The following is a 27,151-nucleotide window of genomic DNA, read 5'->3' as shown; positions in this document are numbered from 1 at the left end:
AATTTCATGTGAGTATATTTGCCTCAGAGCTGCTCTTTACGCATGCAAATGAATACATGAGCTTGGTTTCCATTTATGTATTTTTTGCAAGACTCTTTTCAATGTTTCACTTTGGAGAAGCTGAAAAAATTGAAAAATTCAGTGTCTTCAATATAAAAGTTCAAGCGCCTGAAGCAAAAATAGTTTGTTTTTTTTTTCCGCAAAGAGAAAATACCAGCGATACAAGCACATTTTTTTCAATTAAATAATGATGATTGGCCCAACAAATAGTTCAGTTTGATTTCACAACAGTTGAAAAATGGATCTGGATATTCTGAAATGTCATCTGCGACCTCCCAGAAATGTCAAAGCTGCTGTCTCTCCGTGTGCAGTGTGAGGTGCCTATTGGACTTGTATGAACACTGGTTGGCAAATTAAAACATCACCCAGTGAATTTATTTTGTTTCATCCTCAGATGAAAGCATGAAACATTAGCTGACACTAAGCAACAATAACAACCGGCCCAATGCTAATGAATTCTTGAAAAGAAAAGCTTTTTTTTATGTTCAGGAAGCCTTTTTATTTGATTCTGTCCAATCTGACAGGAATGCAACTAATTTGCATTTTAGTCTTTGTGACATTTCAAAGATTTTCAAACGTACGAATGGAGCTAAAGTGAAAAATACTGACTGACTTGTTTTTTATGTGCCTATCTTTTGGACTATCTCTGTCTGTTTATTTGCCTCCCTGTCCTCTCATAATCTCTATCTGTGCACAGGAGAAGGCAGCTGAAGGAAAGTGTGTACGGTGATAAACTGCAGCAGTACAACAATGGAGGAGGTATGAACACTACTGACACTGCTGCTGCTCTCACAGCATCCATCAATCAGACCTACCTTCCAAAAAAATGAAAAAATAAAAATAAAAAAGAGAGACAGGGCCTGTTCATACACAGCAAAAAAAAATCTCATTCTCAACAAGTTATTTGGTCTCATAGTCAGTTTTTAAAGTTAGTTTTTCTTAAAACGAGTGAAAAAGATAAGAGATAATCCCACTTATTTGCATTTCTAATTAATTTGTTGTGTCATTTTCTTGATACAATGGGCTGACCGGCTGTATTTTTTTCTACATATTTATACATGTTCACAAGAATTTGTGAAACAAGTGCATTCAAAACTAGTGGGATGATGCACTTTTGTGTTTTTCCACTTACTTGAAGAAAAACAACAACTTGGAGGCAGCCTTCACACCTTCAGTGTTTGGTCTGGACTTTCTGTCTGTCTGTTTTTCAGGGTTCTGTGTATTTTGACAGATGTGAATATTCCAACTGGACTCTAATTCACACTAAAACTTCCAGAAATGTTTGCCAAAAACCAGGAGTCTCACTTCTTGCTTTAAATCAAACGGTGGTGCAGCCCAGCTGTGGTGTGAATACATTTCAGTAAAGCCCAAACCAAAGAAAGGGAATTACATCATTACGACAGTGCATTTCAGGGTTTAATGCAGGATGCTTTTAAGCTTGATAGCTGCTTTAGTGTTGCGTTGCTGTCAACAAGTTCCCCATCTTTCCTATGTACACTGCATCACTTCTCCAGTGGTGTTTATTTATTTGCCACATAGCATATAAGTGCATGCCACATTGGAGGCTTGAATTTCTATGAATCTCTTACCAGCTCTGTACAGTCCACTGAAGCAGAATCAGTGACAACAGAGCTCAATTTTGCTTTTGTAAGATTAAAACTTACAAATGAACAGAAAGCATGCACATCAAAAAGCTTAGATCTAGGTGCTAGATTGAAAATAAACAAAATATAGACAAATATGAAAAAAACACACCACATCCAGTATGTTTTGGGTGTGAGCAGACTGAAATGACATTTCAAACTTATTTGGCTTTAGGCTATTCGTTCCTGCAGGATATTTTCGGCAGTCTTGTGCCCGTGCCAGACTGGTTACCTTTACCTGTGCATGACGGCTGTGTCGCTTAATTGCTGCAGCTTGCACACGTGCAGCGTCCACGCAGACAGCTGTGCTGCTGCTGCAGCACTGCCACTGACAGCCCTGTCTTTCTACATTGAGTTTGCTTTTGATAACGGCCAACAGAAGGTTGTAGCAACACAGGACCAAGACAGGCGTGTTCAGCATCCCTGAAACCTACACAGGCGTAGCCTCCACGTTCTCCATGCAGTTGCAAAAATAGTTTGTGAAAATTAGATTCTTTCATGTCTGTGACATATTCTACAGATATGGATATTAGTGAAATGTGTCAGCGGCTATTTTTGCTGAGAACCGTGCGCCTCACGCAGAGAAAATAGGCTCCAGGCTGAAACTCTAGCTGACATGCCACCTCAGCGAGGCTCGAGCCGCACCTGAGCCGCACCGCACCGCTCATGCAGGCCGCTCCTATCTGTTAATATGGGCGCCGAAATGAAAGTGCACACTCACTGTTCAGGTAGACAGTGTGACCTGGACATTAGATGTGCTGCTGCCATCTACCCTGCACAATGTTAATATCAAAATATCCATTTGCAGTTACAGCATATATAAAGTGAACCCTGTTGGATGCAGTGTGTCATTTTAAATAGACTATGGTACACTATGGGCTCCTCAAAAATATTACGTGAAAGCACCCTAAGGCTGAAAATGTGACTAAATAACTTCCCAAGGTGGGTATTCATTCTGTCACTTCCTCTCTTTCTCACGTTCTTTTCAGAGGTGACGCTGAGACCGGACATGTTCAGTAGCCCCGCCCCCACTGTGACCTTTCCAAGCCTGTCCGAGGGTCACAGTTCACCGGGGGTCAAGATCTACATCGACCCCTTCACCTATGAGGACCCCAATGAGGCCGTGCGCGAGTTTGCCAAGGAAATCGACCCTTCCTGTGTCAAAATAGAGGAGGTGATTGGAGCAGGTAGGGGTTTTGACTTTCTCCATCTTCAGTCTTGGCTCTAAGCTTCCTCTTCCTCTCTGTCTTTTTTTCTTCTGCAAACTGTTAAAGGTGAAATCATCCATGAACTCACCTTAAAAATTTAATTTTTTCAAGAAATATTTATGTGCATCAGTTCTATTCTAGCAAGAGCTGCAGGGGTTTTAGCAATAATAATAAAAACTATACCTGTGATATAGGAGTCTTTTCAATTTTACACTACCCACAGTTCTTAAATCATACCTACTCTATATTGACTGCAACTATTAAGTTGGAAAAGTGAATTGTGGGGTCTTTATTGAGACTGACACGTCACTGAAAACAGAAGGTACTCCACAGTAACTGAATCTGCGCCAGACTTTTGTGTCAATGAAACAGATTTGGAAACACGCAAAGCCAATTTATTATTTTGCTTTATTTTTTTTCTTTGAAGTCGAGGGAATGTTTTATTCATGGCGAAAACTTTCACAGGAATAAATTAAAACTGACTTCATGCATTCTCTTTGGCTATCTGCGCGCTCGCTGTAAAAATGCTGTGTGATGTTTGGGAAATGGAGAAAGTTGGACATAAAATGGAGTCTCGAGAGCCTCCTCTGAAATTTTTTCGGGGGCAGAATTTTTACATTTCAGATGACTGATGAAAAAAAAACTTTTATCTCCATAATGCAACTTTTCAGCAGCTAAGATAAAATGCCTCGTGTTACCACTGATCCCTGTGTAATGAAACTATGCAGTGGCCTGTGAAAATGTTTTGTCCAATCAATCACAGACACATGGAAGCTAATGTGTATATTTATTTGCTTGTTCACCGTTTATTTTTCATGAGACATAATTGCTCTATCTCATGTGCAACAGCTGCATTCCTTGTGCAGTGCTGTGATGTTTCTAATGATCTACTGGTGCCTGTTATGCTGCATTTGTCTTCGGTTCTCAGCCACATTAGAAACAGCAGCGTTTTATCAGCTCAGTACAGATATGCACTGCCAAAAAACCTCCATCTTAGCAAGCCATCAAGTCTCAACATTAATGTTAAATCTCATTTTCCTTAACACAAATGTAAAAATCTGCTACTGGGATGAGAAAATCCCAGAATTGTGTTAAATCATGTGTAATTTTCTTGATCCTAGTGGGCTGAGCTGCCTTATTCTACCTTGTTTTAACATATTTACACTTATTCCAGGAAAAAAAATCCTGAAGCAAGTGGAACTGCACTGGAAACAAGTTGGATTATTTCATTTTTCATTTTTTAGTCTTAATGTGAGACTAAATGCCTTGTTAAGATGGAGTTTTTTTGTTTTTTTTCCAGTGTGCATGTGTATGGATATTTTTTAACATATATACTTCTTTGTGGGTTTTTTTTTTTTTTTTTTTTTTTTTTTTTCCTTTTTTGGGTCCAAAACTAATCAAATCCAAATGGATATGGAGCTCTGTGGGAGAAAAGGTCACGAACCAGATTCAAACCTTCACCGCTGTTAGTATGTGGTTTGGGCTTTAGTCTGTTGAGCCACTCTGAGAGGCTTTCTGTAATCCCTCCGTTTCTCTCGTTATTTTCCTCGGGGGGAAGGTTTCTCACCTCGGCCAGAGGTGACAGAGGAGGGATGAGGGGAAGGGGGAGCAACGGGGGAGGGAGGGGAAAATATGAGCCTGGGTGATATGAGATACCGGATCCTGAGCCTTTAAATGGTGGGATCTCTCCCATTCTGCTGCAAAAGAGAGTGAGAATTTATCCCCAGTCCTCCTTTCTCTCTCTCTCCCTCTCTCTCTCTGATTCTATACCTTTCTCTTTCTCAGTGTGATTTCCTCTTCCACTCTCTCTTTGATTCTTCCCTCCCTCCGTCTACCTTTGCCTCTCCCTCTGATTCTGCCCCTCCAGAGTTTTAGAGTTTGTTTGCGTATAGAGAAACGCTAAAACAAAGAACCAAGGGGGGAAAAAACAAAACAACAGATTGTGGAGGAGAGATAAAAGAAAAAAAAAAGCACCCCAAGGAGATAATGAAAAACATCGCACCTCACTCATTCTCTCTCACTTGCTCTCTCTGCTTCTTCTTCCTCTTCCTCTTCTCCCTCTGTGATTACATCCCTCGCTTTCCCTCTTTGCCCAACTCCAGCTCTTAATCGCACTGTGAAAAATATGTCCACCTTAACAAGTCACTGAGTCCTGTCCTGTTTTTCATTAAAACAAGTGTAAGCATGTAGCAGTGGAAAGAGGTAAGATGCCACACATTTTCCACACGTGACGGACTGTGACAGAAAATGTGCTTCTCCACCGTGTCAAGACTTTGTCACTTGACTTGAGAAAATTCCTGAAACAAGTTGACTAACACAGGAAAAAAGTTAAATAATCTCTCCCTAGTGACAGAAGTTTTCACTTACTTGGTTAACCCAGTTAAAAATACACATTGTCTTATTTAACTGACTTTTGACTCCTATCTTCATAATCCATCAAGATCTGAGAGGTCCTAAAATTTGATAACTGTAATAAAATCAAACTTTCGGATGTGATCACACAAAATGTTTTTGTTTTTCAAACATTTGATTTGATTTTTCTGCTCAAATGCAAAGCCCACTTGTAAGTGTTGCCTTCAAACACAGAGCTTGCTATGAACACGTAATATACCTAGATAACAGGAAAAGTGTTCCTGAAAATCAAAACGGACAAGAGTAAAATAGACAATCACTCTTGTTGATCGCCTAGACGGGAGCATCCGAATTAGAAATACTTTATTGATCCCTGAGGGGAAGCCGGGTAATGTAATGCAGGGATATAGTTCAACTTATCTTTTGCTCACTGGGAAAATGCATGTTGCTCCAGGCGCTGCCAACGTTTAGTGCGATGCGGCTAAAGTAGGGACGTGTTCAACTCGCAGCCCCAACGGGAAGGGCCTGAAAATGTCCTGCATCAAAAGGTGAAACGCCTGGGTGGAGGAAACACACAGCCGCCCTGATGAAACCACTGAATACAGTTGAAAGCAAAATACTAGCCCTCGCCTCTTTTGATGTAAATTGGTAAAGTAATCCTCAGTAAAATGGTGGTTTTATATCCAGGAATAACACAAAATTGGCCTGCCGGCTGGTGAGCTGCTGTGCCTCACCGCCGCTCAGTGAGCCTAGCCGGGAACAGCAGGTACAGCTCAAGTCTGCCAGTCAAATGGAGAATAACACACAAGAATAAAAACAGTATGCTGATTGGATTGCGTCCACTCTTGCATTTTTAATCCCCAGCAAAACCGATTGTTAGACTCAGGAGAAACCTGCGGATAGGCGTCTCTCTGCATAGAAAGGACTTCAGATTCTCACAGTTTTTGTGGTGTTAAACTCGGTGATGACAAAAAAAACAAAAAAACAATGAGAAAATGTGGCTTGTTAGTCCCTTTAAGAAACTTTAAGATGGAATATTAGACTGAAGAGTTTGGTGCGACGGATATTTTTCGCCGTGCACTGTGATTCTATCTCTCTCTCCTTGAGTAAGGAAGTGACGTGTCATCAGATCTTGCCCCCCTTCCTTAAGAAAACCACTATTTTCATCCCTTTTTTTCACCCCTCTCCCCTTCATCCATCCATCCAGCCCTCCTTCCACCACTATCATCCTCCTCCTCCTTATTATCTTTCCCTTCTCAGTTCCGCCTCCCCTTTCTTTTCATTCCTTCATCTGCCCTCCACCCTCTCCATCCCGCCTTTCTCCTCTCACCAACTCCCTATGTCTATCCTTTTCTTTTTCCCTGTCTCTGTCTCTCTCTCTCTCTCTCTCTCTCCCTCCCTCTCCCTTGGTTTTCAGCAGTGACAGTAGATAGTTTTTAATGAGCAGTGAGATGTGGAGCAGAGATCAGAGTGAGAAAGGACGACACAGCCTGTCATCCAATTCCCGTCACTCATCCATTATTCACAAACCGATTTTCATCTCCGGGACGAGAACTTTTATTTTGAAGTGACATTCAATTTTGCATGTCCCCAAGCACCATCGGGGGACGTTTATTTTGACAAAAGACATTTGCGTCTCCAACAGTGGAAGGAAACTCATGTTCTGTGCATTGAATGCAGTCAAAAAAAGAGGATGTTTTCGTGACGAGGTAACAAAACACAATTTCTGTCAGCATGGCACCAACCAAAATTAGTGTCTCCCGAATTGTTCTCATCCACACATATCAGGAGAGCAGAAATTTACACCTGAGGAATTTATTTATCATAGTTTACACATCAAAACAGAGTAAGGCTGTGATCACAAAGGATGCTTTTATGTGAATGGGCTTGCACATTTTTATTTCAGTAGTTTTGGTGGTTTGATCGCAGCAGGCGAGCGTCTCCTGCAAAAGTATGTGTCTCACATTTTGGACGTTGTGCGTGTGTTTAGGGTTCTCTACATTGAGCATGTCTCTGCTTTAGCCAAGTTGTGCTTTATATCAAAGTCAGATGACAAAAAAATCGAGGAGCACCTGGAAAGAAGTATCTTCTTGCAGTTTTTGATGAGTGCTGTTAATTTTCGTTACGTCCTCCATTTTTTTTTTCCTTTTTTCTCTTCAAACACAAGCAGAGCAGCCACTATCTTTTTTATGCATTGTTATTTTTATTGCTGAATAGATAGTTTAGCTAGGTAAGGCTAATTAGGCAGTTGCAGAGCAGAAAGGATGGTGTAACTCTCTTTGCTGCCTCTGTGATTAGTGATGCTCACAGCTGCACTTTGATTTTTGGGCCAGAGAAAAACATGTCCCATCTGATCACGGCCTCACTAAGCGCTCGGTAAATAAAGGTTATAGGGCGCTGGTCTAGAGTTACAATCTTGAATTTCCAAACAAATGAAAGCGTGAGCAGGGACTGAGCCCACGAGCCTTCTGTTTCAGGACTCTTTTCCACCACCTTTGCACCTGGTTGTCTTCCTTTTAAACCATGAGACGACAGCCACGGTGTGATGTGCAAAGCCGAGTAACTGAGCAAAAACGGCAGTGTCAACGTTATCTTCTGTGCCACGACTGCTAGGCAGCCTTTTCTTCACCGCTGACAGGCACTGCTGAGGGAATTCAATTTTTGTTCCTCTTTCAGCCCGCTGAAACTCCCATCAAAGTGCCCTTGAGCAAGACCCTCGACCCCAAACTGCTCCAGTGGAGCTGCTCTGTGGCCGTCAGTATGAGACTGCGGTAGCAAAGGGCAGCTCCCGGGAGTGAGAGTGTGTTTATGTGTTTAACACTCGTCTGCCAGTGAAACAGCTCTCCAAGTTATCTGCTGCGCAGAGCAACGTGCTCTTTCTCGCTCGATTGAAAGATTATAAATGTTTTGTAAAGAACTGAGGGCCAAATGGCACAAACATAACTTCACAGCAGAAAATCTGATTAAAATACATTAATTTATTGACCCTTCCTATGTAATACACTAGTCATGCTGTATATGTTTTATATTTTATATTTATTGACCCATTTGACAGCAGAAAAACTGATTAAGGTGCAATAATTTATTGACCCCTCTTATGTAACACACTAGTTATGCTGCATGTGTTTTATATTTTATGTTTATTGACCCATTTGACAGCAGAAAATCTGATTAAAATGCAGTAATTTATTTTCACCTCTCATGCAATATATGATTATTTATACATTTATTTTATTTCATGTTTATTGACCTATTTTAACAGTAGAAATTTGATTAAAATGCAGTAATTTATTGAACCCTCTAAAGTAATACACAACTTTATCATGCTGAGGCACATACTCTGAAGATCTTTCAGGGTTTATCTTGTATCTGTTGTTTGCTTTCAGTCACAGCAAACCTGTTAATATAATATAAATAGTTAATGTGACAAAGATGTTATCGATCTGTTTTCTCAGGTGAGTTTGGGGAGGTGTACAAGGGCCGCCTGAAGCCCATGGGGAAAAAGGAGATCGCTGTGGCCATCAAGACCCTGAAGGTGGGCTACTCAGAGAGACAGAGGAGGGACTTCCTGTCCGAGGCGTCAATCATGGGCCAGTTTGACCAACCCAACATCATCAGGCTGGAGGGCGTGGTCACCAAGAGCCGGCCCACCATGATCATCACAGAGTTCATGGAGAACGGAGCGCTTGACTCATTTCTCAGGGTAAATAACAATAAATAAGGAATACCACACACTGCATGCACACACAAACACACACACACACACACAAACTGACACACATGCAGATTGTTGTAGCAGCCTGCTGATGCACTTCACCAGCTCCATGCCAATTTGTGCTTTGTCCAAAAGAACTGATATAAAAAAATTGATAAAGAATAGCCTGTCAACTACAGGTTGAAGAGACTTTTGTGTTTGTTTTGTGTTCATTTAAATAAAGAATTGTGGGGTAGACGCAAGAGACATGAAGTTTGATACCAACAAAAATGTCTGTGGAGTGATCTGACATGGGACTGATTGGTGTTCAAGTGCTCTGATTGGAAATTGGGCAATCATACCAACATGAAAGCACCAGGCATGGACAGGGTTAGCTGGGTGTTTTTTTTTTTTTTTCTTCACTGGGTTTTATACAACCGCAAAGATCAAATCTTGAAAAGCACAAAGAAGAGCAGAACTTCTGCAGCAGCCATTTTTGCAATCCTGAGATGTCACAACTTGCTCATGTGCTATCAACTCACGAATGTTTCTGACAAGCACTGGAAGGCATGATGAAGCTGCTGATAGCTGACATTTAATGCCTGGCCTAGTATCTCTGTTTTAATGCCAGAAATTGCAGGTATTAAGGTGTTTCCCCCAGAACTTTGTACATGGTTGGGTGGAAAAGCCTCTGAAACATCGTTTGGACTATTATGAGACAATAAAACTCTCCACTAAAACTAATTAAATGGTTTTGGGTGAGTTAACATCTCCTGAGGCAGGTTTTATACTGACTGACACATCTACATCATACTGCTGGTGCACAGTGCTAACCAATGTCTGATTTTTTTTTTTTTTTTTATGTATCGGTCTAATCCTAGTTTGCACTTACATATACGGACAAAGGAACACATGTACTATACGAGCAGGAGATGTACTCACACGCGAGCACATGAAAGACAGTGCGTACACGCCTACGCTTATGAACACAGATGTAGGCACAGTTCAAACACATAAACTGGCATAAATACACACAGAGAGAAAGAGACAGGCAGGGAAGAATGGCGAGGCTGAGAAGAAGATACTAACAAAGACAAAGCAAGAAACACAAACCTGCTCCTTCTCTGTTTTCTCCTCTCCTCTCCCTTCCTGTGCTCTTGTCTCCTTGTCCTGCCAACCTGTCTGTCTGACTGTCAGTCTATCTGTCTCTTTGATCCTGCCCTCCTTTCTACCCGGCTCTAAAAACAGAAAGAGAAACTCTTTGATGTTCAGTTCTCACAGCGTGACCCCTTTTGACTCAGAAATCCTCCGCTGACTCATACGCATGCACGCACACACACACACACACACGCACACACACATACACAGAGATACACAAACAGAGTGATCGATCCCACTGGTGTTGCTGTCCTAGCGTGACCATCTTGCAGGCACAAGACCCGGAGGATCAGCGTGTATGTGTGCGTGTCTATGTGTGTGTGTGTTTGTGTGTACCTAGAAGAAGGTTTCGCCTGCAGAGGATTAGGCTAGAGAGGCATCAAAGGCATGGTTGGATGCGCACTGCGAATTATAAGACACGCACACACACTCACACAGACACACACACCTTAGACTGTAGCCTTGTCAGTGGGGATGATACTGATATTTATAAGAGACAGTCAGTCTGGTCCAGCAGTCTCAGAGTAAAACAGTGAAGCTTTGCAGTAAAGTCAACATGTTTCATAACCACGCTGCTCTCCTCAGAGTATATCGGCTCCGTTGATGTCTGATGTTCACTTCAGGAAATGAAGAGCTGCACTGACTGTTGCCAGCGCTCATATTCAAGCAATGGCATGATTTAAGCCGTTCACACAGCTCTTTGTTCATTTTTCATGACCACTAGATGAGCAGTATCAAGAGCAGCAACAAGTTTGTTTGCCTGTTACCTCTTTGTGAAGCCACTTCTCCCTTTCCCCTCAAAAGACACATCATGGCAGCACAGACGCCAGCCTAGGACAAACTTCACTGAGCTCTGTGTCTGCAGGCTATTAGCTAAGCTAATCCAATCAAATCGTGGCATGCTCTGTCTCTCTTTTTTTTTTTTTTTTATCGTGTCATCTTTTATGTTCCCAGAACGTGGCTTCGCGCCACCACTTTCCTCACTTGTTGCGTTCACTCACCCCGTGGATTTCTTCACAGAGAGAGAGCACATTTAAGTCCCGCCCTCTCTCTTCATCCCTCTCCACTGACTTTGTGCTGTGTGACTGTGTATAGGTGCCTCCTTGGCTTTCGACAGTCGTCACGATAAACGCACCCATCAGATTCATCCAGCCGTCCAGCCATGCCATGTGAAACAATTTGATGGGTACGTTTGATGTGATGGCCGTCAGAAGACAAGGAGGCACCTTCACACAATATAAAGTCAGTTGAGGGGGATGAATTGTTTGCTCACCTGGGATGGGTGTGGTTATCAGAGTATGACACATCTCTGTTGTGAATTTTCAGTAATGAGAGGAGGAGAGCACTTTTTTCAAACAGTAGGGGAAGGAGTCGGAGGCGCCTGAGTCTGGCATGGATTTTAGCAACAAATATTGGAGAAGAGGAGAAAAGGGCTATTTGGTTTCAATATTGTTAATAGGAGAGGCATCCCCTCCCTCCCTCTCTCTCTCTCTCTCTCTCTCTCTCTCCCGTCTGTGCCATCTCTCTCCACTGTCTCTATCAAATAAAGCAGAAATGCCAAAAAAAATGATTGTTAATAAGTTCTGAAATTGCACAGAGCAGGTATAAAAAAAACGTTAACTGCACAACAATGTGCAGCATGATGAGTTTAAAGAAATGTGATGAATGTGTATTCATGTTCATGGTCTGACTCATAATGCCATAATATCTGTGCAACACTGAAAAGGAGAAACGAAAAGTAATTCTTTCACATTTCATGGTTTTGCAGCAAAATGATGGGCAGTTCCCTGTCATCCAACTTGTTGGTATGCTGAGGGGCATTGCATCCGGAATGAGGTATGCACACACACACACACACACACACACACACACACACACATTCCTGCTGAAATTCACATAATCAACAAGATAAACGAGAATCTCTGCAAGATCTTTCAGTGAGATTTCTATATAACGATTTCTATACTCATTCCCTCCCGTAGTGTTTGAAATATTGTGGTGATTTCAGATATTCATCTTATGTGTAATGCTCTATACTCAATCAGACTTGGCAGCTCAAGATATGTTGCCTATGCACACACACACACACACACACACACACACACACACACACACACACAAAACTAAAACCCATAGTTCTGTAATCCGAGGTATTTATTGTAGATTGAGTTACTTCCACAATGACTTGGCAGCCTGAAACACTGCACACACATACACACACACACCCTAAATCCCATTCCTGTTATTGCAGGTAGCTAGCAGAGATAACACACACACACTTATATACACATGCATACACACTAAATCCCATTCGTGTTTTATCAAAGGTAGCTGGCAGAGATAACACACAAACAAACTCGCACACTAAATCCCATTTCCTTTTTAACGTAGGTATAGCTGGCTGAGATAACACACACACACACACAGACACAGACAGACACACACACACAGGCTCACAGAATAAATCCTGTCGATGTTAGGTACCTGGCAGAGATGAGTTATGTCCACCGAGACCTGGCAGCTCGAAACATCTTGGTCAACAGTAACTTGGTGTGCAAGGTGTCTGACTTCGGCTTGTCACGATATCTGGAGGAAGACACCTCTGACCCTACGTATACCAGCTCATTGGTAAGGACACACACACCCACACACACACATACACTAACACTAATACACTGTTATACACTACACTACACTAATACAAAGCCACATGCACATTAGGGCTGGGCCATGGGAACTAAATAACTACATCTTTGACTGAATAGCTCAACATTTATATTGGCTGTTGCTGCTGTTATAACATACTTACACACAAGGGATTTTCGATAAACAGTCATTAGTAAACAGGATATGATGACCAAGCAGTTGGAGGCAAATAATAACAGCTACAACAGGCTCCTAACGTCACAAAATTGCGTTGCTTTCCGATAATGCAGGCTTTAAAACCAGGGAAAGACAGCACTTATGCCATATCACAATATTACAGTTTCCAAAGTCCCAGACAACATATACACCCTGTTCAGGCTTGTCTCGACAAAAAGACAGTCGAGACAGATCACTGTTCACACCTGACATTGTCGGTGATCAAATCTGTGATCAACCTCAGACCTGTCAGTGTTAATTCTTGCCTTTCTTTTCTTTCTTTGATTCCTCTGCATGTGTAATCCAACTCCATCAGTATCACATGCCGTCATTACGTTCACAAAATTCCCCACCCGTCATATTCTTTATCCCCCCGGCCCAGTAACGAAACAGTCTCCTCTTTGGATTACCTGACGAGGACGCTGCTATCTCACCACAAAAACAAATTTAATTCAGTTGAATTTCATGCCAGCAGTCAAAAACGCTCCCGCCTTCCACACAGCGACCAGGCGATCTTGCAATGAGACACACTGGGACACATTACGTCCACACTGCGAATACAATGTGGACAAATGCGTCCTTGACCATCTCCACCTCCCCCTCGCCTAAGTGATCGAATGACAGTGAATCTCCAAGACACATTGAATCCATCCACAGCTGTGCTCAGAGCTGTCCACTTGTGATTGGATCACCCAAAGCGAATGTTAAAAACAAGTCTTAAGAATTTAAATGGCAAATGGGTGTAGAAACCCTGGACGGGCCAAAAGATGCTCCAAACCAAGAGGATTATTATGTTGATACACACAGATCGTCATTGTATCTACCCGATGTTATGGTTAGATTGCACTGATGTCGACTCTATTCAGTACTCTCATTGGTGGACCCATGTAGTGTATCTGTTTCTGATACAGTCCCTGCATCATCCCAGTGTGGCCTGGATGCCAAGAGTAAAAAAAAAAAAATGGGAGTGCTGCACCGGGTCAAACATAAAGAGAAAATGATTGCAAAGAAAGGAAATGTGAAAAACAAGCTGGCTTGTTTGGACTGACTGACTGCTTGGACTGCTCTTCACAGATGGACACCATTCACAAGATAGTCAAACAATCATTTTACATTGGTCTGGTAGCCTGGATACCGTGCATTTAAACTCGGGCTGCCATAGGAAAATTGTGATGGAATGACTACATCTGACCTATGAAGGCAAAATGCTTTTTTTCCCACTTGCAGCTGATTGTGATTGTTGATCGGCAGCAGTGATTGTCAACTGGTGACCCACAGGATGCATCCAACCCAACAAAGCTTCCCATCAGGCCCACAAAATATTAATACATTCAGAAAATTGAAAAGAGGAGAAAAAAAGTCTTTTATTTTCTTCCTATTTTGACGCAACACCAAAAACAACTGGGATGGCAATAAATTTATTAGAAATGATTTACCAACCCCAAATTTGTTTTCAATCCACCTGTCAGCTTATTATTAATTAGCCTACACATGCTGATGCCGGAGTCAGGCCTACCTCACTCACAAAGCTGCACGCACTTCACTGGCTGTGCGCTGAACAGCAGCTGTCAAGGGCAGGTGAAGTTGAAACAAATTCCCTTCTTTTCTGAATAAATTTTTAAAAAAAATAAAAATTCTTGATGCAAGCATGGGGACAAACTCACAGCTCTCATTGAGCGCTTTTTCCCCACATGTTCTCATTTAACATTTTATTTTATTTTTTTACATGTACAATAGCAGTGACTCATAACAATAACAGTAGTAGGCTAATTACGCCTAAATAAATTTAAATTTGGTTATTTGAAAGTCGGACCCCCCCTGCTTAGAAAAATTATGGCCCTTGGACAAAAGCAGCTGATGACCCCTGATCTACAGCCTACGTCAAGCCGACGCCTGTGTGCTATCTCAGTAACTCACCTTATATCAAGCAAACTGTACTGCTCATTCGTTCACTAAGCTGATAAATGAATGAATATAGGCATTGTGTGTGTGTGACGTTCAGCCTGAGGCCCACCTGATCCAAGCAATTAGGTCAGAGATTAAGCCCAAACTGAACTGAACCTGTCGGGTCCCGCCGGGCTCGGGGACGTGTGTCAAGCTTTAGTCTTAATGAGGTCATGGTCTTCATATCACAACACTGATACACCACCCGGCCCGAACAGGCACACATGAATGTAAGACATAAATGTGGGAAGAGCAGCAGCACACACCGATGCTGCGTTCAGTGGCCTAGAAAAATAAAAAATCATACCCATCAAAATGTCAGTCAGCCGCAAGGGCAAACTGCACTCCGGTTGCTGTGGTGATTTCGATAAACAACGTGCTCAAACATTCAACGCGCACTGATACAAAACAAACTGATCCATTAAATAACAGCGTGTGTACACAGGATATTTGAGCATACACTGAGCGTATGCTGCCAAGAGTACACATGTGCAGGCACGACACACACATTCCTCATCTCCATACTGTAATGAACATCACATTATTATTCAGTCCTCACCTTTATGTTTATGACGTACTGTGGCAGATATATGGCCCCCCTATGGCCTCTGTTTAGTGCGGCATGATAACCGTGTGTGGGACAGGCTATCAAGTACAAAGTAATAAATCTTTCTTTCTTTCAACTTTTTAATCCATTTCGATCTCTTATCCGTCTTCCTTTGTTCTCTCTCTCTCTCTCTGTCTCTCTGTCTCTCTCTCTCAGGGGGGTAAGATCCCCGTGCGGTGGACGGCTCCCGAGGCGATCGCCTACAGGAAGTTCACGTCGGCTTCAGATGTCTGGAGTTACGGGATCGTCACCTGGGAGGTGATGTCATACGGAGAGAGGCCTTACTGGGACATGAGTAACCAAGATGTACGTCACCTTGTGTGTGTGTGTGTGTGTGTGTGTGTATGTGTGTGTGTGTCTGTCTGTCTTTTTGTCTGTCTGTCTGCCTCTTTGATGTCTGTGCATGTGGAAGTTTGTGTGCTTAAACCCAGATTTTTTTTATGCAGTATGTGTGCATGTGTGTGTGTGTACGTATGTGAGTGTGTGCGTGTGTGTGTGTGTGTGTGGGTGGGTGGGAGGGTTTGCTTCCTTTGCTCTCTCTCACAGCAGGGTTTCTGCATGTCTAAGAAAACACATCAGCAAATGAATTTAAGTGTCAGAAATGTTTAGATGTTCTTGGCTGTATGTTTGCTGGAAAAATGAAGAGGAAAAAAATATCAGACCAAAAAGGCATTTGATTTTGTTTTCTTCTTTGGGGATTTTATTTTCTCTGTACCACTTTCGTCCAATTACCTTCACATTCTGATCAATGGTTTTAAAGTGTTTTTAAATATTTAGCAACGATTTTATTTATAGTGTTTTTTTTGTTTTGTTTTTTTTGTCTTTGTGTTGGCATCAACAGCATGCCAGCTGAAATTAGGAGAGGCTTGAGATCATATTCATCCCTGTGAAATTTGATTGATGTCTTGAAAAATGGTTTTCAAAAAAACGTGGATAATTCTGCACTGTTTTTGTGTTCAATGTAACTCAAAAAACACCTCTTTAAGCCATTTTTTGAGCTTTAGTATTCAATTTTCCTGTTTAAATCTAAAGAGGAACCAGAAGATTGGATTGAAGACATTTCTATTTCTGTTTTTCTATTCAGAGAGGCAATGTGATACACAGATTAGAGTTAGTTTTGCCACTAAATCCTGCTTCAAAGCGGCGAGGCTCCAAATCCCAAGTCTACCTCTTTAAAACCATATATCCAAAAGCTCTGACACTGAGGAGTCTGGTAATTATAAAAGCCTCCAGTGTGTCAGAGTTTACTACTTGGAAATAGATTTTGTTGCTAAGGAGTATTAGCCAAAACTCTGCTCAGTGGCTTGTGTTCATCACCTGGTAAATTAGCTTAATGAGCATTTTGTCAGGAAACGCTGAACGCCGGGGTCTGCTGCAGTGGCTGAACTCCTTTCAGGCCACAGCTCTGCTCCTTTCAGTCATGATTACCTCGCCTCTGCTCTCACTGACTTGGGACAAAGGCTGCTGGGGAAGTGGAGGGGGAGGGGTGGGGACCCTGTATTGGATTGACTTGCCCCATTGATGAGGTGTTAATCGACCGCAGTGTAAATTAGAGATTCCTGACAATACTACGCATGCACACATTTTCACCACGACTAATAAAAAAAAAAAAAAAGCAAAACGCTGTTCTCCTATTTTGCATGCACAGGACATTTTCACTGTCTGCAATCTACATCAACTTAACAACCTTTCTCCTTTTTTCCACATTCTTCTCTCTCTCTTTTACCTTCCTCTCCTCCTTTTTTTTTCCCCCTCTCACAGCTCACCCAACCCCATCCCATCGCCCCATAGTTTCCACAGGCCATATACAGCCAGCCTACTGTGCATTGCAGTAACGACAGATACGCAGGTCCACTTTGTTGCTGTGGTTGCGTAGGTTGGTTTTGAAATTTTATGGCTAGTAATATGAATTTCCAGTGGTAATTTAACTTGGCTACGTGAGCATCGCACAGTTTTAATGCACAACCTCCAGCCAATCAGAAACAAGCGTTCACCCATACCATGGTATAAGTGAGGGGTAATCTACAGCGAGGTGTGTGTTAAAGGGCTTTTAATGCTCTCCGCAAAAGGCAGCCACCCTCCACAAGATACTTAATTTAGGGAAAAACTTCCTCTGAAAATAATAATGAAAAAAAAAAAAAAATTCTGCCCACACTATTTTCATACAGGCCAGTCAGCCAAGCGACAGACGCTGCCAGCTGATTCAGCTAACGTTATTCAACTTGAGTCACGGCGTCAACATTGCAGGTTTGCCAAAAAAGGTTAAATATGGCACATATCAACACAAAAATGGCTCAGCTAGCTCAGTGTTGGGGCGCCCGTGTTTTCTTGCAGGATACTAATCACAATAGTTTTGAATCAAGTACTCATCCAGCCCATGGCATAAATCAACTCAAACAACCTCTCTATTCTTTTCGTCTCTTTCCCTCCTCTTCCTGGCCTATTTTTTTTTTTTTTTTTTTTTTTTTTACACCTCACCGTGTCCTATCTCCCCACCGCTGAGCAATGCAGCAATACAGAGCAATGCACCCAGCAGCACCCAGCAGTATATATCAGTAATGACGGAGAGCCAGTATAATGATAGGGACTGTGTTATAATGGCACAGTCGGCATATAATGATGGAGAAAGTGTGTGTGGAACCTACTATAGCTAACGAGGGTCTGCTGGGGCATTAACTATGCATGAACCTCACACTCAAGCTCACACGTGCACATACACACACACACACACACACACACACACACAACTATGGACCACTAAACCTCACACATGCATGCAGACGTGAATGAAGGGAAGGGACACACACACTCACACACGCACGCACACATATGTGCATCAGCATCAGCATATGCAGACTTTCAACACACATGCACTTTGAAAGAGCATGGAGCAGTGAATTGTCAGAGGAGCCACCACAGGTGCTGTGTTCAACATGAATTAATCATGAAAGAGACGTGTGATGTTTCACTACACTTGCTGCTATTTTGATTGACAGTGCTTAGAGAGAATTTATGCGGCACAAAGCCTGCGAAGTGTGCCGGGGTCAAGTAGAGTTCACCTGGCGAGCCGGCAAATCCCTGGCGCTGCACTTACTAGAAGCACCACGTTCCCTTGGCTCACTTTTACAGTAGCTAATGCTTACAGGTACAGGAGCGTAGTCTCTCAACTTTAAATTTATGTGAATCACTGAAAAAACATGTTGAAGTGTTGTTTCAAGATATTTCATGGCATGCCTCCTCTTGCAGAGGCTGTGCAGAGGAGTGTCACAGGAAAAAAAAAATAGCAAAAAGTGAGCACAACATGACAAAGGCAGAAAGATCGATATTAACTTAAGATGCAATAAATATGGTACATCTTAGCCTGCAGAGCCATGTGAGCATTAATGTGAGCTTCAAGAATTATAACCATCCTTAATAGGAGAGGTCATTAAAAAATGTCTACGCACTCATCTGTTGCATGGTGAGCAAAAGTAATTAAAGTACCTACAGGATTTTCAGTATTCTTGTTATTTTGGTACGGCAGCAAGGCAGCTTGTTACTCGTTCAGTCAAAGGACTGTTGGATTCTATGATGTGCAAAACTGTTCAGGATAATTAAAGTCTATAGTCAAAAGTATGCTGACATATTTAGCACAACCTCTCTGCAGTATAAAGTCTAAAACAAAGAACTGAGGATGTGTTGAAAGTAGAAACTTTTCACCGAACGGGAACTTTAAAACCGTCTTTACCATTCTCAATACCTGCACTGACATAATGAAATCAAACGCTGCTTTGAGTGAAAACAGTGTGAAATTACCCACCTTGACATCAGAAGTGCATAGCCAAAGGTAATACTGAAGACTTCACTGCGGCTCAGCGATGAATATCTCGATGTATAATTGCCCACTATGTCATGAAAGGATGCAGTTCTCAGATGAAATTTGAATCTTCTCAGCTCATCCTCGGCTCATCATTATTCACACCTTGTGGTTTGAAATAAAGATCTTTAGAGCTACACTAAGCTAAGTTTTTGTGTAAAAAAAAAAAAAAAAAAGAGTACACCAATTTTTTATCAGATTTAAACAGTTTCCCATCTTATTTGCATAAATGAAATTCTGGTGTTGGGTATGGACACTTTTCCAACCACAGAAAGGGACACATGAAAACACATTAAAAACTGTCTCCTAAACAGTAATGACTGAGTGCTCTGTCCAGGGAACGCTGCGCGCTTGATCTTTTGCCTCTCTCGTCTCTTCTGCATCCTTTGGTATAAGGCATCACAGAGCGGCCGAGTTGGTAAACATGAGCATGCTGCGCGCAGTTTACTGCCGCCAATGTGACACGTTAACATGATTTCTGTTTGTTGACGTTTTCAAACGGTTGCGTCTTGCTGTCATTTGGAGCTGCCAGTGTGTGAAGTTGGCTGGTGTATTTCCTTTCTTTTTTTTTTTTCTTTTTTCTGCTCTCTTATTTCTTATAACATATTGTGTGCTGTTTTCAGCGCGTCATTTTTACTCTCCCTGGAGGTATTAAAGTATTCTGAATCAAAAATATGTCACTGTATTGTCCGTTTGTAACCCTGGCTGTCTGTCTCTGCCGCTCATTCTCCCTCCTTCCTTGCTCTTTATCTCTGTCTCCCAGGTGATAAATGCCATAGAGCAGGACTTCAGGCTGCCAGCTCCCATGGACTGCCCAGTTGTGTTACACCAGCTGATGCTGGACTGCTGGCAGAAAGACAGGAACGCCCGGCCAAAGTTCCCCGATATAGTCAGCATGCTGGACAAGATGATACGCAACCCTGCATCTCTCAAGGCTGGCACCAACAATATGGCTCCTGGGTGAGGGGAGTTACATAAGTCTCGCTCGTTTACATGCACAAAGCACATACACCTACACGGTATTATCCCTTTTCCTTTTCAGCGACATAATGCTTTCCTCTCACCCTTCTCTGATCCCTACCCACGTACTCTCGACAGTCCCTCCCATCATCATCCCTTGTTAGACCGCGGGGCTCCCGACCTGAGCAGAGTGAGCTCCGTGGAGGACTGGCTGGCTGCGCTCAAGATGACTCAGTACCGAGACTCCTTCCTGGGATCAGGGTTCACTTCTCTGCCCCTTGTCACCCAGCTCACTGCAGAGTAAGTCTACCTGTCTGACTCCCCGTCTTTGTGTCTGTCTCTGCCTCACAGCCCAGAAGGCATCTGTCTGGCGGGACGACTGGCAGGCTGGCTTTTTGACGGTCTGTTGCTCTGTGTGTCTGTCTTTCTGAACAAACTTCCTGCCTTCCTTACACCCACCCCTGCTTCATGGTTAAAGCAGTTACATGTTACTATAATCAAACTGACTGTGATGCCCTGGTGTATTTACTATAAACATACGGGATGATGGTTTAGATGGCTGACTATCTCACACCAGTGGTACTGGTGGTGCTAGTATTGATCAAAACAAGACTCAATCATGATTCATTTAACAAAACTGATGTTTCCATTTGCCCCTCCTCCCTCTCCTTGATGTTTGTTTACATCACTGAAGAGGGTAAACATGTTGGAAGGGTATTTTCCCACTGGAAGCACCCTAAGCACCCTCTTTCCATTTTGTGCTCTGAAGCAATTTAGTGAATTTCCTGTAAAATCCGACCCCAGTGATACATTATGTAAAAGAAGCTTGAAGCTGCCAATATTATTGTGGTAATGATTTTCTGGTGTTAAAATGCCACAGGTCAGAGCTTTAATAATTCCTTTATTGATGTTATGTAAATAGGAAGTCATATAATCAATGTGTATATATGTTGGATACAGACACATACTGTATTTAAATTCAGATAAAAAAAATTCAGTTCTTGAATAGAGTTAGTTGGGAGTGATGGCAATGCAGTTTCATTACGTTGTGTCATCACCTGAGAGTTCAAATTTATATGTCTGTTTTTTTTTCCCCAGAGACCTACAGAGGATCGGAGTGTCCCTGGCCGGACACCAGAAGAAAATCCTGACCAGTGTCCAGTCAATGCGACACCACATTGATGACCAGTCTCCTACTGAATCTGTGTAACCATAGAGGGGACTGATATGAAATATGCTGACCACTGTACAGTCCTTGAAAGAGTAGACTGGCCACTCTGACACCGGTCACCTTCCAAAATCTTTTCAACACGCGTAACAATTTAAATTGACTGTGGGGCAATTTAAAGTGTAGGCAAGCAGGATTTCAACCACTGTACTTATTTTGAGAAAGCGCTCTAATCCCTCTGTAATGAGATTGTTGGGCCACAGCAGCCCCAAAGGGTCCCTCACTGAACTGAATTCACTCACACCATTTTGCTTCCCCAAATGAATCAAACTAAATGCTCACTGGGAGGGATGCAAAGTGGTCGCTGCAAAAGGATGGCAGAGGTGAGTTGTGACATGAATCGAAAGCATAAATAAGTCCAATATAGAGTCTGAACTACGAGGGACCATTTTGTTCATTCAGATACACAGACCAGTTTTGCAAATGGCACACACTTTAAATCAGACAATCACAGACATATGCTCATAAGACAGGTGCAGGTGCAATGCTGTCTTTCTAACCACTGTATCTCCTTACAGGACAATACAGCACCTGCTTTTACCGACTTAGTGATTTGATTCTTGAATGAAATGTCCTGGTTTTTATATAAGGGATAAAGCACCTACACATACTACTGTGAAGAGAAATTTGTGTCTGAACGACAAGCTACATGGGCACAAACGTAATCAAAAGAATGACAAGCGGTCTCTAATGGAGCGGTTGTCGATGTAGAAGTCAAGACCCCAAGTTGGCCTTGAACTCACCTGAATGTCTTGATGAGCCTGTCAATTGCTTTTGTGTGGGTTGGTAAAAAAAAAAAAAAAAAAAAAAAAAAAAAAAAAGCTACTTTCTGAATCCAGGCGATGAGCCTACCCGAGGCACTCTAAGCCAACAGATGAACGGGACTTTGAATCTTTGTCTTCATATTGAAGAGCCTGTATATAGTAGGATATGGGATGTTTACTTCCCATTTGTGCATTTGCTTCCATTTTTGCCAACAGCACAGAACGATTAATTGTCATTGGAGTATTTGTGAGTTCTGTGTTTCTTATGATTATCTTCCGCTGGATGACTCATCATTCGAACAAACTTTGACGTATTGTGGACTGCAGTAAAAAAAAAAAAAAAAAGAAAGAAAGAAAGAAAAAAAAGAAAAAAAAGTTTTTTAATTTAATTTTTTTGCACTTTTCATGAAGCCATGAAAAGATTAACTCTTCCATGCAGAGAACCAGCAGAGCCTGGCCTGCTTACATCCTCTGTCCTTCAGTCGGAGGGAATCGATAACAGAAGTCATGATGTTTTACAATCAGCAGGATTGCTTTCTCAATACAATCAATTACAGATCAGAGAGCAGCAACAAAATGAAATGAAATGTATCATACAGCTCCATAGCAAAGTGACAGGAGCACAGTCACCTGCCAAGCTCTGTGCATGGCACATGAAACGGTACAGCTAGCACGCTTGTAATTATGGCTGAAGGGATGGAAAGACTGCACAAGAGGTATTGGGTAATTACAGTTGCTGAGACACCCCTGTTGTGAACATACTGTAGTGGCCAGAGAATCTCAAATGATAGAAAAGGTTTGGCTCTAAAACCTCAGCCGACTGCCACAAAATGTCGGGTTCCCAATCAAGCATTAACACAGTGCACAGGAAAAGCAAAAATCCAATGTGCTATGCTCATGCACTGTCCACACATGAAACAAATCTCATTTCTGTGGCAACACCATCGAAATTGTGTGTCTGCCATCCAGATGGTGATCATCACACTATGCCAGGAAGTGCCCTTTCTATCAATTCAATTTCTGCAGCAGTGGCCCCAAATCTGTCATCATTTTCCAGAGACTGGTGTGACAGTCACAATTCCCAACTGACATCAGTGATTAATAGTATTTTTTTTTTTTTTTCGGCGTCCAAATGAAATGACAGTGAGCTATTCACATTCACAAATGTGCACACCAACCTTTTCAGTGCTGGACCTCACTTACACAACACAGAGTTGCAAGGAACACAGGAGCACTGATTAATTTCCCAGAAATGTCAAATAAAATATAGCGTTATCTCACAAGGAAAGTACAAAGTGCTGGGGATCAAGAATGAAATTGCTAGCTGATGCATTATGTCCATGACTTTAGTGTGGTGTTTTAGTCTGGAGCCAAATATCAAGAAGGCCCACCTGAGCTCACTCCAGGGCACACTGGTTGAAAATCAGTGGGAAGTCTCTTTCATCTCAGTGTTGAGCAGATTACCAACTGGGAAACAATGCCAGGTTGAAACTCCCTTCAGTCCAAACCTCTGGTCATGCGTGTTTTGTACACCCACACCCCAAGGATCAGAGTTTGCGAGGTTGGCTGGACATTATGATAGTGATTTTATTTCTCATCTGCTGTGAATCATGCCCACAGTATCAGAAGTGACAATGTTAAGTTGTTTGTTTTTTAAGTCTCACCGCTGCATGACTCTAAAGCGTCCTAAAGAACTGCTGTGTTTGTGTTTGTCTCGCACCGCTGCTTTCCACAAGTGGGGCGCCCAAAGCCCTCTATTTATGAAAGTTGTGACATTCAGAGGTCTGGAACTATTTGAAACCTCCAGTTATTTGGTTTTCACTTTTCTCCAAAACTCTGCTCTGCCAGTGCGACCAGAATTGCGTTTGTTGCCTGGCAACAATATTATTGAACATTTTATCAGGAAGTATTGAGATCATCTGGGACCTTGTCAGTGGTTCGGAGGCATAATTCTTCGTAAATAGATGCCTCTGGAGAAATTGTTTCAGCGTTGGCTTGGGGGTTTAATAAAGAGTGAGACAACTTGTGTGCCTAAAAGCTCATATTACACGCCATCTTTAAAATGACATGCAAGAGGGATAAAAAATCTATCAGCGCAGACAGGTGTCATAATACATAATGTAATATCTGTAGCTAACTATGCGGTGTAGCTAAGTATGGCTCATTTTTTCTTCTGGCATTTTACTGGTAATAAGTTTAAGTATGAGCTTTCACATATATCCAGTCTTTCAGATGTTACTGTTTCAGTGTTTGTGAAAAGATGATGAAGGGATAAATGATGTCTTTGAGAGGCAACATTAACTACAACTCGTCTTGTGTTTATATTACGACTTGTGTTGGTTTGAGCACAATTATACACCAATAGAGTGGATATCTCAGGAACAAAGTGGATGTGAGTTTTTGTGCAGAAATGTCCACGCTGACACATGAAAAAAAAAAAAAAAAAGATCTTTTAGAGGTAAATCATGCACTGTATTAAGAGATTAATCCATAATGAAGTGCTTGAAGAGTTTGTGGAGAGAGTCTTTGTGTTTTTGTTTTTTATTTTTTAATTTTCCAAATCGCTCTGTTAGCTCTTAGAAGTGCTTATTAAAAGGTAAATCCACCCTAGAAAAAAACAACAACAACACATTTATATTTGACAGTTCTATATTTGTCCATATGACCAAGTCTCTAAAACTAGACAAAAGAGAGAAACAGTAGGCAGACATAGTGCAGAGTCTGATGATATCCATGGTAAAAATTTGGTTACACCTTAAGTTGAAATGATAATTTGGGGGTAAAAAGCCCAACACTAAATTTGTAGGCAGTGGAGAGTGTTTGGGGTATCAGGCTTTTTTTTAGGTTAATTTTCTCAAAGATTTGCTTTCTAAGATCATTGAAAAACTGTATCGCTGGTGAATCTCCGTTGCTGCACCTTAGTTTGTGTGATTTTGCTGTATTTGTTTTATGATCCTGACATCTTCAAACCAAATTATTGAAAATCCGCTCTAAAATGCCACATCATGAATTGATGTCTGCAGCAAAGTCTGCCATATCTATCAATTCCTGACAAAGTGACTTTTAAAGAGACAAGGTTTCTTTTGTTCCTTGTTTTTGGGTGGATTATCCTTCACAAAAGCCCCAAATGGAGAAATCCAATCCAATTACCGATCTGTGATGTTCAGTGCATCCCTGGCGTTATTTTGTGAAATGTCCTGCCTCATCTGCTTCTACTTCAGTTCGTGATTTCCTAGATTTACCAAAATGATTTTTGACAAGTGGCAGAGAAGAGGTGTGAACTTATTGCTTTCAGTTAAAGGTGGACATGTAATTTGGTAATTTGCCTTGTTTGGATATCATCTGCTGCAGCCATGCCTTTTACTTTAGACATGTCTGTCTGCAGCTGCAATGCACTCTGCTCTATTGCTGCTACTGTCTGTGGAGAAACTGATATTTCTGCAAATTGGTGTGTTCTAAAAGACGTCTTTGGTCTTTGACTCTGCAGGACTGAAACCAAAACCTGATGTTAACCGTTGATCTTCTCTAGAAGGCTGAGACATTTTCTGCTATCAGAGCCCATTATAACTGTGCTGCAAATTTCCTGACATGAATCCACATTGTTTACTTTTGGCCAGTTAAACTGTGAGAATAAGAAAAATGTACCACCAAACCACAAAATGAGCCTATAAGTGCAAGGTACATCGCTGATAGCTGCTTTCTTAACAGTGTTATAATGTTTTAGGGTGGATTTTTCCTTAGATTGCTTGTTATTTCCTGAAGCCGGTCTGGCAGGGCTGTTTTACTCCACTACTGTCGCTCTGGTGTAATAGATAGGTGAGACCGGATAAGTACGAGATGAGAGGAGAGGAGAAGAGTAGAGAGTTATGAAGAGGGAAAAGTGAAAGGGAATAGGTAATAGAAGGGGCAAGAGGAGGAGGGAGGGATAACAGCACAAGAGGAGAGAAAGAGAAAGGGAAAATGGGAGAGTGAAGCAAAGCTAGATGGAATAAAAATGAGGCTGGGAGTGGAAAGATTACTCTCTCTCTCTCTCTCTCTCTCTCTCTCTCTCTCTCCCTCTCTCTCCCAGTCTACTCAGCCCTCCTCTGTATTGCTTCCCCTAATACCCACAACCTCCCTCTACAACTCTCTGTCTCTCTAGTCTGCATTTCCACTCTCATTTGACTCACACAAGGTGGTTTAAAGGCAACAGGGTCAAGTAGTCCATTCTATTCTCAGCTACACTATTCTCCCAAACATTTTCAACTTGCATATGGCTTACAGATATATTGCCAAGACCCACTGGAAAAAAAAAAAAAAAAAAAAAAAAAAAAATCCTACAGTGTTTTGTTCTAGGTTTTGAGGTGAACACAATACTTTTGTCCCGAAGCTAAAAAGGTAAATGTACACTCAGTCCAAATCTTATTCATTCGGACTGTGGATCTGATCTTTTGTTTTATCCAATATGCTTAGCTCTAAGCGTTTGGTAAATAAATGTCAGGTGGACTGTGGGACTTTTAGCCGGGGGTGAAGAAGACAGACGAGCGCTATCAGCAAACTGACCTGCGATTGCTCAACTCCAAAAGGCTGAGCTGCTATCAGCATGGCAGAAACCCTCCCATCACTGACTGAGTTGTGTGCTAAATGAAAACAGCCTCTCAGACTGTTTGATACACAGCAACTTTCACCAAGACTTAGGGCAAGCAGTTCCTCATTCTGTTTTGTCAAGCTGAAATAATACAGCCTACGCACGCTCTCTGGACACATAGAACAGGTTATATCTGGTTTTTATTTAAATTTTTGCTCTTTTTTTTTCTTGAATCTTGCTTGCCGCAC

At 41.9% G+C, this 27,151-nt stretch overlaps 1 protein-coding gene across 1 annotated transcript in view; it reads left to right on the top strand.

Moving 5' to 3' along the window:
* LOC115357642 (ephrin type-B receptor 1-like) overlaps window positions 1-22,675 on the top strand; it is an 88,234-nt gene extending 65,559 nt beyond the window's left edge. The window contains exons 12-20 of the mRNA XM_030049217.1: window positions 758-819; window positions 2,693-2,890; window positions 8,719-8,966; window positions 11,884-11,951; window positions 12,596-12,743; window positions 15,685-15,834; window positions 20,148-20,344; window positions 20,483-20,644; window positions 21,443-22,675. Coding sequence (XP_029905077.1) covers window positions 758-819; window positions 2,693-2,890; window positions 8,719-8,966; window positions 11,884-11,951; window positions 12,596-12,743; window positions 15,685-15,834; window positions 20,148-20,344; window positions 20,483-20,644; window positions 21,443-21,554 — 1,345 coding nt within the window. The 3' untranslated portion in view covers window positions 21,555-22,675. The remainder of the gene's footprint in view (window positions 1-757; window positions 820-2,692; window positions 2,891-8,718; window positions 8,967-11,883; window positions 11,952-12,595; window positions 12,744-15,684; window positions 15,835-20,147; window positions 20,345-20,482; window positions 20,645-21,442) is intronic.
* Window positions 22,676-27,151: the final 4,476 nt, after the last annotated feature.

The sequence above is a fragment of the Myripristis murdjan genome, chromosome 4 (assembly GCF_902150065.1).
Source record: "Myripristis murdjan chromosome 4, fMyrMur1.1, whole genome shotgun sequence".
Taxonomy (NCBI): domain Eukaryota; kingdom Metazoa; phylum Chordata; class Actinopteri; order Holocentriformes; family Holocentridae; genus Myripristis; species Myripristis murdjan.
This window is presented reverse-complemented; position numbering and strand designations above follow the sequence as displayed.